The sequence below is a fragment of the Octopus bimaculoides genome, chromosome 28 (assembly GCF_046866305.1).
Source record: "Octopus bimaculoides isolate indiv1 chromosome 28, ASM4686630v1, whole genome shotgun sequence".
Lineage (NCBI taxonomy): Eukaryota > Metazoa > Mollusca > Cephalopoda > Octopoda > Octopodidae > Octopus > Octopus bimaculoides.
The window spans coordinates 21,264,947-21,279,796 of NC_142955.1; the positions used below are offsets into that span (position 1 = coordinate 21,264,947).

A 14,850-nucleotide genomic window follows, 5' to 3' on the forward strand; every position below is an offset into this window, starting at 1 on the left:
GCAGTTTTGTTTTCCAAATACTTTTATTTTTGACTGGGATGTTGTGTTTTCTTTCCCTTCGATGCAAACTTATGTATGAATGTATGTATATTTTTATATATATGCTGTGTGTATATTACTCTATATGTTCCTCTTTTTTTTCTTTAACCAGAGTGGAGATGAAGATGTTAGCCATTTTGACAGTAAATTCACCAGACAGACCCCTGTCGATTCCCCTGATGACACCATTCTTAGTGACAGTGCTAACGAGTTATTTCTGGTTAGTATGTCCATACATGCCAACCTATCTCCACGTCTGTCTGTCTGTCTCCATCTCTCTGCCATTCTCTTTGCCTCCCTCTGCCAGGCTCTCTTCCTGTCTGTCTGTTTGTCTATTTATCCTTCTCTCTCAAATCTGCTTATCTGCCTGTTTCTATTTCTCTGTCTTTATTTGTCTGTCCGTCTTTGTCTTCCTTCCTTCCTCCACCCCTTCCTTCCTCCACCCCTTCCTTCCTCCACCCCTTCCTTCCTTCCTTTCCAAAGCAATGCTTTGGTTGAATTATTCTTAGATTTTCGGCAAGAACCTCCAAGACACTTTCAGGCTTTACCTCATTGTTGGTTTGCTTTTACATGACCAGTTCCGAACCTCGTCCACACACCTCAACTAACAGCAAACTGGACGTTTGACTCTTTCTGTCTCTTATGATTAGCAACCATATATTCCATGCAAACCACACTACAACCTAAGAACCGAGATTTTTCTGAAATTTTAATTATTTCACTTTTGGTAGTTTTTCGAAGAATCAGGTAATTTCAGGCTGGTAATGTTTTTCTTAGTTTCTTGGCAGTATCCATAAGAGCCATTTATTTGTACTTCAGACGACTTGTTGAAGTTTCCTGGTATTTGGCCACAGTGTTTAAGATTAGTGTGTCTTAATCTTAGGTCATTAATCTTATTAAGGTGGTGAGCTGGCAGAATCGTTAGTACGCTTGACGAAATGCCTAGTGGTATTTCAGCCACTACATTCTGAGTTCAAATTCCGTTGAGATCAACTTTGCCTTTCATCCTTTCAGGGTTGATAAATTAAGTACCAGTTGCATACTGGGGTCAATCTAATCAGCTGGCCCCTCCCCACAAATTTCAGGCCTTGTGCCTATAATAGAAAGGATTATTATTATTATTATTATTATTATTATTAAGGCAGCAAGTTGGCAGAATTGTTAGCGTGTTGGACGAAATACTTAGCAGTATTTTGCTTGTCCCTACATTCTGAGTTCAAATTCTGCCGAGGTTGACTTTGCCTTTCATCCTTTCGATTAAATAAGTACCAGTTACGCACTGGGGTCAATATAACTGACTTAATCCCTTCCCCCCAAATTTGAAGCCTTGTGCTTCCAGTAGAAAGGACGATTATTATTATTGTTATCATCATTATTATTATTATTATTATTATTGTTATCATCATCATTGTTGTTGTTATTACTGAAGGCAGTGAGCCGGCACAATAGTTAGTGTGCTGGACAACATGCTTAGCAGTATTTCACCCGGCACTACGTTCTGAGTTCAAATTCTGCCGAGGTCTACTTTGCCTTTCATCCTTTTGGGGTTGATAAAACAAGTACCAGTTATGCACTGGGTCCAATGCAATCAATTCATCCTTTCCAACAAAACTGCTGCCCTTGTGGCAAAATTTGGAACCATTTTTATTTTTATTGGCATTAAATAATGGTCAGTGTTCATGTTGTTGACGTTCTCCCGCCAACCAAAGGGACTGACCCATTTAAGGCTGGTCCTAAACCATTGCTTGCTGCTGGAAGATAGGGATGGAGGGAGTTAGGGGAGGAGTGGCTTTCTGTGGGAGGAACTGGGGTGATGGTGGGAGTGAGTTGGAAATGAATGAGTGGAAGACAGGATGGTCACAGTTGGAACAGCTATGATGATAGGTTTGCTGGAGTTAAACAACAACAACAAGGAAGGATACATTAAATGATGTTCTCCTAGATACACTATGTCTGAATAAACTTAAATATGCAGTTCAGTTTTTATGTGAGGAAAAAGGGTTTAGGGTGGGGAAGAAGGGTTTGGTCTCTGATTGTTATTCAAGTTCTTAAATAATTTTCTTCTTTTTTCTTCTGAACTGTTTCCAGGGTTTCACATATGTGGCGCCATCTGTCTTCACTGAATTACTCAAATCAAAGTCTCCACGTCGTCAACTGATGGCTGGTTTCCGTGGACCAACAAGGTAAGGCCACCACTACCACCATCACCACCACCATCACCACCATCACCATCACCACTACCACCATCACCATCACCACCACCACCACCACCATCACCACTGTGTATATAACATGTATATCTCAGTTTCTCCTTTCAAATATTCATTCATTTATACACACATGTATGTTTGTGTGTGTGTATATATATATGTGTGTGTGTATGTATGTATGTGTATATATATATATATATATATATATATATATATATAATAATATTAGGGACAAAATCCAAAATTACAGGTAAAAACTCAATTAAAATCAATTTATAAAAAATTAAAATTAAATTGAGCTTTATAGATAAAATATATATAAAATATATAGTTTTAGGGAAAATAACCAAGTTTCAAGAACTCATCGATGAAAATCCACTATCACATATAGAAAAATTAATAATTAAAAGCACAATAAATGAGTATAATATAAAGTAAAGTAAATATCATAAGATAAATATAATAATAATAATAATAATAATAAATATAATATAATTATTATATTTATCTTATGATATTTACTTTACTTTATATTATACTCATTTATTGTGCTTTTAATTATTAATTTTTCTATATGTGATAGTGGATTTTCATCGATGAGTTCTTGAAACTTGGTTATTTTCCCTAGAGAGAGAGAGGTGTATAGGAGAATAATTTCATAACTTCATTTTATAACTTAGTTAAACCAAAGAATAAAAGTATATATATATATATATATATATATATATATATATATATATATATACACACATATATATATGTATAGATATGTACATATACATACATGCAGATATACATACATATATGTATAAGATATGTACACATGCATCTATATATATACACACACACACACACACACATGCATACACATACACACTCACACAGACCTTTACAGGATAGGAAAGCAAAACTTGGAAAAGCCAAAAAGAATTTGAAAATGTTTTATTGTACAAGGAAGGGTCAACATTAAGCAAATTATTTATCCTTATGTTATCACTGCCAATAATAGAGAGTCTACTCAAATGTGACCCCCAATGTTGTCTCTCACCAATTGGATATGGCATCTGAAAACTCCACAGGTCTTTAGAAGAAAATGTTCGGGCAATTTGGCCCATTCTTTCTTCAAAACCTATGTGAGGTGTTCAGTGCTAAGATGACAAGCTCTGTTGGTAGACTGCTCTAAAGTGCCTCAAAGAGAATAGTCCAGTGGATTCGAGTCTGGGCCGGAGAAGGGCCAAAAATCATCAAAATTGTCCTTTCATCATTTTGTACTTCCTTTGCTGTGTGAGCAGGTGTTCCATCCTGAATCTACATATAATTACGTTTAGGGTAGTTAGCTAATTAGGATAAAGCAGGACAAACTATCTTAACACTTTGTAATAGACATCAGCACCGATTCTCTCAGGAGAATATAAAAAATGTAGAGCCATTTTTTTTGTCATCTGATGCCGCAACTCCCTCACCTGAGCAGGATGCTTTGCTCTGTAGACATCCTTAACTTGAGTTGGTGGTTCAACAATAAACCAATCCTTTTGCCTGTTTACAACAGAATCCACAGTGAAGATTTTCTCGTCAGAAAATATTTCCCACAGTGGATCCTGACCTCTTCAGGAAGGGACAATACTTTTTTTTGCCCTTTCAAGCTTCCTGATTTCCATCGAATCGGTCAGGAGGTGTCTTAGAGTTGGTGTACTTTTCCAGCACAACTTTCTCTCACCCTTTCTTCCTGTTTCTGTTGTGCCTGTATTTCAAAGGACCAGCCTTGTCACACTCTATGTCATGCTGAATCTCCCTGTAAAACACTACATTAAGGATACACGTGTCTGTGGAGCGCTCAGCCACTTGCACGTTAATAAATGAGCTGCGATGTCACTGGTGCCAAGCTGTATCGGCCTTTGCCTTTCCCTTGGATAACATCGGTGGCATGGAGAGGGGAGGCCGGTATGCATGGGCGACTGCTGGTCTTCCATCAACAACCTTGCCCGGACTTGTGCCTGGGAAGGTAACTTTCTAGGTGCAATCCCATGGTCAGTCACGACCGAAGGAGGTTACAACAATAAAAATATATATATGTGTGTGTGTGTATATATATATATATATATATATATATATATACATACATATAACCTTGTCTGTATTTATTCATGTGTATGTATACATATTTCTTTTCTATATAATCATTTGTGTGTGTGTGTGTATATATATATATTCTATTTGTATATATTTATACATATATATATATATATATGTATTTCTTCTATTTGTGCAGTCCATCAAGCATGGCCCCTTTGATGGATGGATGCCTAGCAGGACATAGCTCAATGCGAGATGACCCAGAAGCAATGGACACATCTTCTGTTGCCCTCACTGTACCAAAACGGTCTCGATCACCAGCGATAGCAGCCAGCAGCAGGGTAGACAACCCATGCCCACCACTCGACAGTCGAGGCTCTCGTCCCAATTACCGGCGGCACTGACATTCATTCAATATAGGAAACACTTTTACTACAAACTCGTTGTTGTTCTTTTTCTCTCTTGCTTTTTTTTTTTTTTTTTGTTTAATCCGGTTCATCTGACTCTCGGGATTTTTATTCATTTATATACACACACACACACACACACACATGTATATATGCATGTGTGTGTATTTATTCTCTCTCTCTCTCTCTCTCTCTATATATATATATATATGTGTGTGTGTGTGTGTGTATCAATGTATATACATAGTGAGTGAAGGAACATGGCTCAGAGGGTAAGGTATTCAGATAATGATCAGACGGTCGTGAGTTCAATTTTCACTGGCATATCCTTGAGCAAGACACTTTATTTCACATTGGCAAAAATGCGTTGTACCTGTAATTCAAAATGGCCAGCCTCGTCACATTCTGTGTCACTCTGAACTTTGCTGATAACTGTTTTAAGGGTACACATGTCTGTGGAGCACTCAGCCACTTGCATGTCAATTTAATGTGCAGTCCGTTCCATTGATTGGATCACCTAGATCCATTGTCGTAACTGACAGAGTCCCAAGCACCCACTACATTCTCGGAGTGGTTGGCATTAGGAAGGGCATCCAGCCGTAGAAACTCTGCCAGATCAGACTGGAGCCTGGTGGGGCCTCCTGGCTTCCCAGATCCCTGTCGAACCGTCCAACCCATGCCAGCATGGAAAACAGACGTTAAACGATGATGATGATGTTATATGTATGTAAGTATGTCTTATATTTAGAGCTGAGGTTATGTGGGTGAGAAATCTGCTTCTTAACCATGTGGTTTCAGGTTCACTCCCACCACATGGCGCCTTACAGCAAAGGCCTGCTACAATAGCCCTGGGTCGATCAAAGACTCATCAGTGGATTTGGTAGATGAAAACTGAAAGAGGCCACACACACACATGTGTGTGTGTATATAAACGTATGTGTATATATGCTTATGTGTATATAAATGTGTGTGTGTGTGCATGTAAAATGTATGCTAACATGTGGATTATGCAGAAGGAAAATAGAAAGAAAAGGAAAATGAAACTGATTCAGGGAAAAAAGGAGGGAGCGAGTTGTGCGTGAATGTGGCTGTTAGTTGCATGTGTGGGTCTGTGCATTCATGTGAATGTGTGTGAGGAAGATATGGGGAGTTTGTTGGATTGAGACTAGCTGTGTGTATGGAGATGTGTGTGTGTGTCTGAATGTCAGGGGGTGGAGACATGTTGTATGGGGAGCAGTTACAAGAAGGTGTGTGGTGAGTTGAGACCAAATGGTATATGAGTCAGTAGTGAGAAGATGAAACCTTGTGCCATGCAAAATCTAGGAGCTAAGGGTCTGTTAAGCAACATTAAGCTGAACATTCAGGTGTTGTGTAAAGGGGTTCGCTGAACAGAGATAACAGGAAACGAGTGTTTGTTTCTAGAGATGGATGTCTTATAAGTATTTGCGGAATTGATCCACTAGATAATGACGACTGGTTTTGGCAGTGTATAAAGCCCCACAAGGAGTTCGTTTGATACAGTAGATGACATTCGTGATGGTGGAGGAGAAAGAGTTAAGGATACCTTTACTTAGATACGTGTAGAGGAGAGGGAGCTGAGAGGTTCCTAGATTTAAGGGGATCTTGAAAGGACTGGTTGGTGGCCCAACCTTCCAAGTATTTTTAAAGGGATTAAGAAAAAAAGAAGGGTAATATGTTCAATAGAATCATCCTCCTGTATTTTGTTTTACCGAAAACCAGGAACTTTTTGCCTCCCTACGTGTGTGTGTAGCTATATCTACATCTATCTATCTATCTCTCTCTCTCTGTATATGTGTGTGTATATATGTATATATATATGTACATACACATACACACACACACATATATATATACACACGTGTGTGTACTTTTGTACATGTGTTAATGCAAATCCATGTACTGAGACATGCATACATGAATGTATACACATACACATATAAATGCATATGTATAAAGATGTACAAATGTTGACAAAAATATCTGCAGATAGCTATAGATATATGTAAGTACACACACACACACTCACACATTGGAAAATACATATATATGCATAATTTACACAGGTAAAAACCACCCATTGCATTCTGGGAGTGGTCAGAGTGGAGCCTGGTGAAGCCCTCCGGCTTACCATTTCCTGTCAGACCATTAACCCATGCCAGCTAAATGATGATGATACCAGCTAAGGAAAATCGTGGCCATCCATACGTAAAGGCTGTCCTTTATGTCGCCCACGCCCTCTCCCACCCGATGAGTCTGGCGGGTGCCAGTGCCACATAAAATGCACTTGTGCCAGCAGCACCTGAGAAGCTGGCACAACCATAGAAACCCTGCCAAAAGAAACAATTGGAGCCTGACCAGCTCCCGTCCAAACTTCCAGCCATGCCAGCATGGAAAACATTTTAAACGACAGCAGAGGAGGAGGAACATGTATTATGGACATAAACAAATGTTACTACAAACACCTACAGTATATAATAAACCTGAAACGTGGTCGTCAGTCAATGATGGGGGTGAGAACATAGATTGTTCAAGTGAAACATTAATCATTAGCTAGTTTTATGAGCATAGAGTAAAGAATAAAGTATAATGAGTTGTTGGTGATTGAGATGGAACACAGCTGACTGTTTGTAAAACTATGGACATTAAACAGGTATATGGGTTAAAGAATAATGTTTCTTCCATCAAAAAGCACTCACGGAAATGCCACACTGAAGACACCCAGTTTTCCATTGAAATTACAGAAAGGAATATTGGGAACCTGAGAATAAAAGAAGGCTGGTTTAATTAACAAGTACAACCTTCAAATTTTGGCACAGGGCCAGCAATTTTGGGGGAGGCTATAAGTCATCAACCCCAAAGATTTCCAAAAGAATTTTGTAAATTCAACTACTTTTTACACATACATACACACACATATATAATTATTTATAAATGCTTTAAATATTCCTTTTAATGCCAAAACAATGCAGGTTAATGGATTAAGAATACATGTTTAGTCTGTAAATTCCCTGAAGAGGGGTTCCCAACAATGAAACCTTGAAATACCAGGTAATAATGCTAGCAATTGACCTGTATTATTCGATACTGTTTTGGCTTTTAAAGAATACTTAAAACAATGATATCACACAATGCTTCATATTATATCTATTGCTGTTCTCTTGAGAGAGAGAGATACGATATGGCATGATGGATTTTCCTGTTGGTTTTGACAGATGAATATCCAACAACCTACATTTTCTTCGCAGTCATAATACTTATGTCAAATGTCACATTTGTGCCCCACCAAAGAATTGCAAAAAAAGTTTGCAGATGTGGTAAATATTAGGATTAGGGGTCAGTGCAGGCAGGATATTTGCAGCCATTTTTCTCCTTTGCCTTTGTCTGTTAATGCTTGTTGGAAACAAAGGTCTCTTATACAATTTTCACATGACAATCTCCATTTCTTTTTTTTACTCCAAAGCTGTGTCCTCAGAGGCATTGTCAGTTATCTCCACTACTGAGAAGTTACTCTTCATCTCCTTAAATCTAATCCATCGTCGACCAACATTCTGTGCAACACTGTCTCAGCTGGCTGCAAATGAAAAACCTTGGGTATTCTTTTGTTATTCATTCTGAGGATCTGTCCAGCCCAGGAGAATTGTGAAGGCATCAGGAAGCTCTCGATTCTACTAATCTTTCACATGATAAACAAATCAACATTATATATCTCTCTACATCTGCCAACACCTTACAGGTAACAACATGCTGATTGAGAACGAATATATTTAGTGAAGCATCTTCTTTAAAAACAAGACACCTGATAAGATGCATCTGCACCAGGGGATGCAACACAGCCAGTTGTACAGTATCCCACCCAGAAAGGACCAATGCAAGATGGTTCCATATATATGTAGGCATAGGAGTGGCTGTGTGGTAACTAACTTGCTTACCAACCACATGGTCCCGGGTTCAGTCCCACTGCGTGGCATCTTGGGCAAGTGTCTTCTACTATAGCCTCGGGCCGACCAAAGCCTTGTGAGTGGATTTGGTAGATGGAAACTGAAAGAAGCCTGTCGTGTATATGTATGTGTGTATGTGTTTGTATGTCTGTGTTTTGAGACCGATAGAATAAGTACTAGGCTTCCAAAGAATAAATCCTGGGGTCGATTTTCTCGATTAAAGGCGGTGCTCCAGCATGGCCGCAATCAAATGACTGAAACAAGTGAAAGAGTATATATATATATATATATTTCTTTTACTCCTTTACTTGTTTCAGTCATTTGACTGCGGCCATGCTGGAGCACTGCCTTTAGTCAAACAAGTCAACCCCAGGATTTATTCTTTGTAGGCCTAGTAATTATTCTATTGAACTTTCTTTACCAAACCACTAATTACGGGGACATAAACACACCAACATCAGTTGTCAAACGATGTTGGGGAGACAAACACACACACCCAAATACATACATATATATATATATATATATATATATATATATGTAGCTGCAGCTACAACGACGACTGGAATGGAAGCAGAATGCACACCAGCAGCAGCAACAGGGAACTCCCCACCAAAAATAATGACAACACTGTTAATAGCGCCAACAGTAAAACAAATACCTGCAGAAGAAATACCCATCCCCAAGTGTGTGGGGGGGAGGGGTTGTAGATAAAGATGGAGACAGAAGCACAGACATAGGTAGAAAGATAGATAGATATGTCAAGAAGAAAATGGAGGGGATTCATCAACTGTTAGACATTATATTATTATGTCTGTTTATTTATTTTAAACAATTATGAGAATATACATAGGCGCAGGAGTGGCTGTGTGGTAAGTAGCTTGCTTACCAACCACATGGTTCCGGGTTCAGTTCCACTGCGTGGCACCTTGGGCAAGTGTTTTCTACTGTAGCCTTGGGCCGACCAAAGCCTTGCGAGTGGATTTGGTAGACGGAAACTGGAAGAAGCCCGTTGTATGTATGTATATGTATATATATATATATGTGTATGTGTTTGTCCCCCCAACATCGCTTGACAACCGATGGTGGTGTGTTTATGTCCCCGTAACTTAGCGGTTCGGCAAAAGAGACCAATAGAATAAGTACTAGGCATCCAAAGAATAAGTCCTGGGGTCGATTTGCTTGACTAAAGGCGGTGCTCCAGCATGGCCGCAGTCAAATGACTGAAACAAGTAAAAGAGTAAGAGTGTACAGATTATGTTTTACATATATGAAAATACCAGTAATTACTAGAATAGAGAAAGAAGAACAGTTTCTTACAGATGTTTCTGTCAAGAGGTCACAGTACCCCACATGTTATTTCTAGCTTTTCAATGTACTGTAGTGTTTGGTAGATAAAATTAGGGTACTTGGGTGTGCCTCTGAGAATTAGGGTACTTGGGTGTGCCTCTGAGAATTAGGGTACTTGGGTGTGCCAAGAGAAATAATAGTAGAATTGAAATAAGTAATAGAGTTTGAGGGGAGTAGAGTTTTGTAGAAATGAAAAGGTATATGAAAGGATGTATATATATAGGTAATCTTCCAGTTTAGGGAGTTAAAAAAAAGTAAATAAGAATACAAGGGAAATAACTTAAGGTCTTACTAGTATTATCCGTACTCTCCCCACCCCACCCGTTCGCGAGCGCGCATTCTTCATATTCGTTCCCAGCAAGTTGTTTTACACCTATTACACTAATTTATTTTTTTATTTTTGAGCTCGGGTCAAACGCTTTAGTTTGACTGTTATTTCCCAATACTGGAAGATTACCGTAAGTTGTTGTGCAGCCGGTTCTATGATATTCAATCACGTGTGTGATTTATACATATAAACAGGTAACTTCAATCACGAGTATGATTTATTTATAAACAGCTAAAAAAAAAAATCACATTTCAGAGTAGTACGGATAATACTAGTAAGACGTTAAGTTATTTCCCTTGTATTTTTATTTACTTTTTCGCCTCTCTAAATTGGAAGATTACCATATTTCATGTGTCAGGAAGGGTGGATTGCTGCAGAGGTTCGTATTTTCCTTGCATTTAATTATACACATGCATATAAAAATACGATATGTTTACAGTTAAGGGCTTCAGATTAAGGTCCACGATGTGGGGGTGGGGGTGGGGTGAACGTTTATATTAATAGTAACGATAGCAGTAGGTACTAAAAGTATTAACCAATATATTGTATTAGCTTCCGTTATTTTTGGGTTAACCCATTTATTACGTTCGGAAGTTTAATTGCCACGCAATAATCAACATTTGTGTATTGATAATTGGGTATCCTACCAGCAGTATATTGGATAGATACTATCCCTTAATTGGTTGGATTCACAACCTCTAACTCTCTTTGAATTAGATAGAGATAGATAGATAGATAGATAGATAGATAGGTGGTGAGAGGGAGAGACAGAAAGACACACAAATACAAACAGACGTGCATATACACACACAGAAGCCTACATACACGCACACCAGGCATCATTCGTATGTGTATACATCATTCTCTCTACTATCTCTCTCTCTATATATATATAAATATTCATACACACCTGCATATACATACATTCATCTTTCTCTCTCTCTCTTCATATATATATATATATATATATATATACATTTACCAGCTTACGTACACATAAATACATACATATACACACACCCAAATGCAGCGGTCATTTCTTTACTTCACTCGTCTTCTGTCCATATAGAGGGTTTTTCTCTTTTTTTTTCAGGTGTAAATTAATTATAATTCCTAATTATGACTTAATTGTGACATATTTTATGTCATTTCACATTAGTTAATTCATAAAAATGCTGACAATGTCTGTTTTACCGAAAACAAATCATTTAGACGGATTTCCCTCGTTTTTCTCTTTCAAATTGTTGTTGCTAGGCAACGGATAGACACAATTAAACCGGAAGTGACAGAAGGTATAGAGGAACTCCAGACTGGGCGGTTTGTGTGACGCCTGACCTGAAATATCACCAGATGCCCTTAAGCATGGGAGGTCACGGGTGGATTTCATACCTCGTCTTTCTTACCAGGTATGTTTATGTGTGTGCAAGAAGGCTACGTATAATAATGTATAATTATATGTATATATCTGTAGGTGTATATATATATATATATATATATATATATATATATGAATTTATATATAAATATGTATGTATATATAATATTCTGCTTTCCTGTGTGTATAATTATGTGTTATATTTATGTACCTATATAAATGTATCGGTAATCCTATAGAATAGAGTCGGAAATTATCCAAAACATCAAATATTCCAGCATCTTTTGATATTTCTTTTTTAAACTTGTACATATACATGGATAAATGTATACACACACACACACACACACACACAAACATATATACACACATACGTTTCTACACAATTTAATATACATCCTCTTTTATAAATAATTTGGCATAACAACAGAATTGTGCCCCACTGACTTTGGGGCATAACTACAGATGTACACCCCATCGACTTTGTTTCCTCATAACTTCCAGGAAAAAGGATATTTTTTAATGAAACTTCCACGACATTTTCCCCATTCATAACTTGCATGAAAATGGGTGTTTTTTAATGAAATTTTATAGAAATACCTTTCAAATCAGGGGTTCTCAACCATTTTTGTTTATCAAGGGACCCCTTTAATTACTATTTTACTCAGGTGGACCCCTATTGCCATACAATGTTTAAAACTAGTTTTATAGAAACTTCTTCCAAAATCCCTTGAACAATGTAAAATGTTAGAAAATGAAACTTAGCCATTCCTTGCAAGACATCTAAAGCAAAATGTTTTTAGGGGTCCTTAAAATACTATTGTGGGTCTCTATTCACTATTTTTGTTACATGGACCCCCCAAAAATCTTATATAGACCCCCAAGTTGAGAACCACTGGTGTAGATTCTTCGGAATGAAGGGAGGCATCTTTTCACAAAAAATAGATTAAAATTTCCAAAATTTATGATTTTCTAAAATTCTTCCCCATCCCAGTCCAGACCGATTTCGACCCCTTTTTTTTCTTTGTTCGACGCACCTGAAACCCGTGTGAGAAACATTTTCGCTGAAAAATAAATGATGTAAATTTTAGTAAGGAAACCCCACGATTTTCACTAAGAAACAAAAACAAACTCGGATTTCTTTTTCTTGGAGAAAATCTTGTGGGTTTCCTTACCAAAATTTACCAAAAATTGTTAATAATTTCAGAGGGAAAATGTTTGATTTGAGGGCGGTGTGACTGTTATTTCTAGCACATCCCTCCTCCTTTCTTTCTCACTCTCACATCTATTGATGCTTTTCAATATTTCTCCCTCCCTCCAGAAGCCCATTTTATGGAACGATGATGCCAAAGTAACACACGCATGGTCCATTGCTGGGATATAAGAAGCTAAGAGAAGAAGAAGAAAATGGTCATTTCGATTTTCATTGGCAAACCAACCAAGCGAGGCCGTGTGTGTGTGGAAGAAAAGAAAGCCATTTTCTAAGAGGAAAGGATGCTCTCCAAAGAAATCCTCTTTTACATAAACTCTGATTTAAATCACTGTGGATATAAATCGCAGCAATAATAATCTTCTCAGCATCTCCAATATTTGACAATTCTATCAAGAGAAAGAATCGGGGCCAGGAAATGGGGGTTTGTGTGAATTTTGTGAAACTCTTTTCCGCAACCCTTCAGAAAATGTTTTTCCAATAAATCCTTTACAAAAACTCAATCTACAGGATCTAAGCGATTATTTGTTGAAAGTTTCATTAAAAAATATCCATTTTCCCGCAAGTTATGAGGAAACAAAGTCGATGGGGGTATATATCTGTAGTTATGGCGAATTTGCTTCCTCACAACTTTCACAAAATTAAATATTTTTTAATGAAATTTTCTACAAATATTCTTCAGATGGTTTAGATTCCGATTAAATCGGAATTCATTGTGAAAACCGTTTGTCCCTGGGTGGGAAAAGCAGTTTTAGAAAATTCACAAGATTCGCCTTTTGTCATAAAAGAAAGAAAAATGGTTTTTCCAATAAATGCCCATATTAATCGGAATCTACACCATCTGAAGCATATTTGTAGGAAATTCCATGAAGAATATCCATTTTTCTGCCAGTTCTTAGGGAAGAAGCATATACATCATAAAGGAACATTTATACACATGTATATTGATATATACCCACATATACACACGCGTCTTTACTATGTCTTTGAAACACATAAAACTCATAGATGCATACTTTTATAATATATTACACTTAAACCGCCCCAGGACAATATTTTTAGAGTTGCTTCTGAAAGTGTCCTTCACTTTTTTATGAAAAAACGATACACATTTCAGAGTATTTGGCTGTTATTTCTAGCATGATGTTAGGCCATCTATAGGAGAATATTTGACATGAATGCTTTGTAAATTGTCCTTCGATTTTTATTTGTTATAAAACTAAAATGTGAAGGTTTTGGTGGCTGTTTCTAGCATGAAATGAGACCTTATAGAGGCGAATTTCATTTCTAAATGCTTCTTAACTGTCCTTCAAATTTTATATGAAAAATAAAGTGAATTTGAAGTGACTTGGTTTCTATTTCTAGCATGGAAAATGACCAGCTATGGGAAAGCTTTTAATAAATGCTTCTTAAAGTGTCCTATTTTGTATGAACCCCAACAGCAACAACAACAACAACCCTGCGAGGAGGAAAGGCAAGGTTTGTGCGTGTGTGCAGTTGAAAGGTCACTGCAACAACAACAACAACAATCTTATTATTATTAAACGTTAAAAACTGTCAGATGCAGACTGCACACACGCACACACGACGGTGATGGTGGTGGGAGTAGGCGGTGGTGATGATGATGATGGTGGTGGGTGTAGTCGTCGTCGTCGTCATGGCAGTCGGCGATGGAGGTGGTGGCTGTTGGCGGTGATAATGATGATAATGGTGGTGGTGGTGGTGGCAATAGGCGGCGTCGGTGGTGGTGGGTGTAGTCGTCGTCGTCGTCGTGGCAGAGTTGGTGGTAGCGGGGGTGGTGGTGGATACGACTGTGGTAGCGGGGGGTGGGGTGGTGGTGGTGTTTCTCGTCTGTTGTTGTTGTTGCTTTCGGTCGTCTGCTTTTTAATGGAGAATCAA

General features: G+C 37.8%; 2 protein-coding genes across 7 annotated transcripts in view; both read left to right on the forward strand.

Annotated features, from left to right (window-relative positions):
* Nucleotides 1-4,761, forward strand: part of LOC106872574 (ribosomal protein S6 kinase beta-1) — a 42,606-nt gene extending 37,845 nt beyond the window's left edge. For all 4 annotated transcript variants that reach the window (XM_089344847.1, XM_089344844.1, XM_089344846.1 and 1 more), the window contains 3 exons: nt 152-259; nt 2,128-2,222; nt 4,519-4,761. In XM_089344847.1, coding sequence (XP_089200973.1) covers nt 152-259; nt 2,128-2,222; nt 4,519-4,726 — 411 coding nt within the window. In that variant the 3' untranslated portion in view covers nt 4,727-4,761. The remainder of the gene's footprint in view (nt 1-151; nt 260-2,127; nt 2,223-4,518) is intronic.
* A 134-nt stretch (nt 4,762-4,895) lies between these two features.
* Nucleotides 4,896-14,850, forward strand: part of LOC106882288 (uncharacterized) — a 56,062-nt gene continuing 46,107 nt past the window's right edge. Inside the window, exons 1-2 of one of the 3 annotated variants that reach the window (XM_089344839.1) lie at nt 4,896-8,483; nt 11,621-11,772. The gene's annotated coding sequence lies outside the window, so the exon portion shown is untranslated. Of the gene's footprint in view, nt 8,484-9,904; nt 10,746-11,593; nt 11,773-14,316; nt 14,431-14,850 lie in introns of those variants that run through there. The other 2 variants (XM_089344840.1, XM_089344842.1) reach the window with 2 other exon arrangements.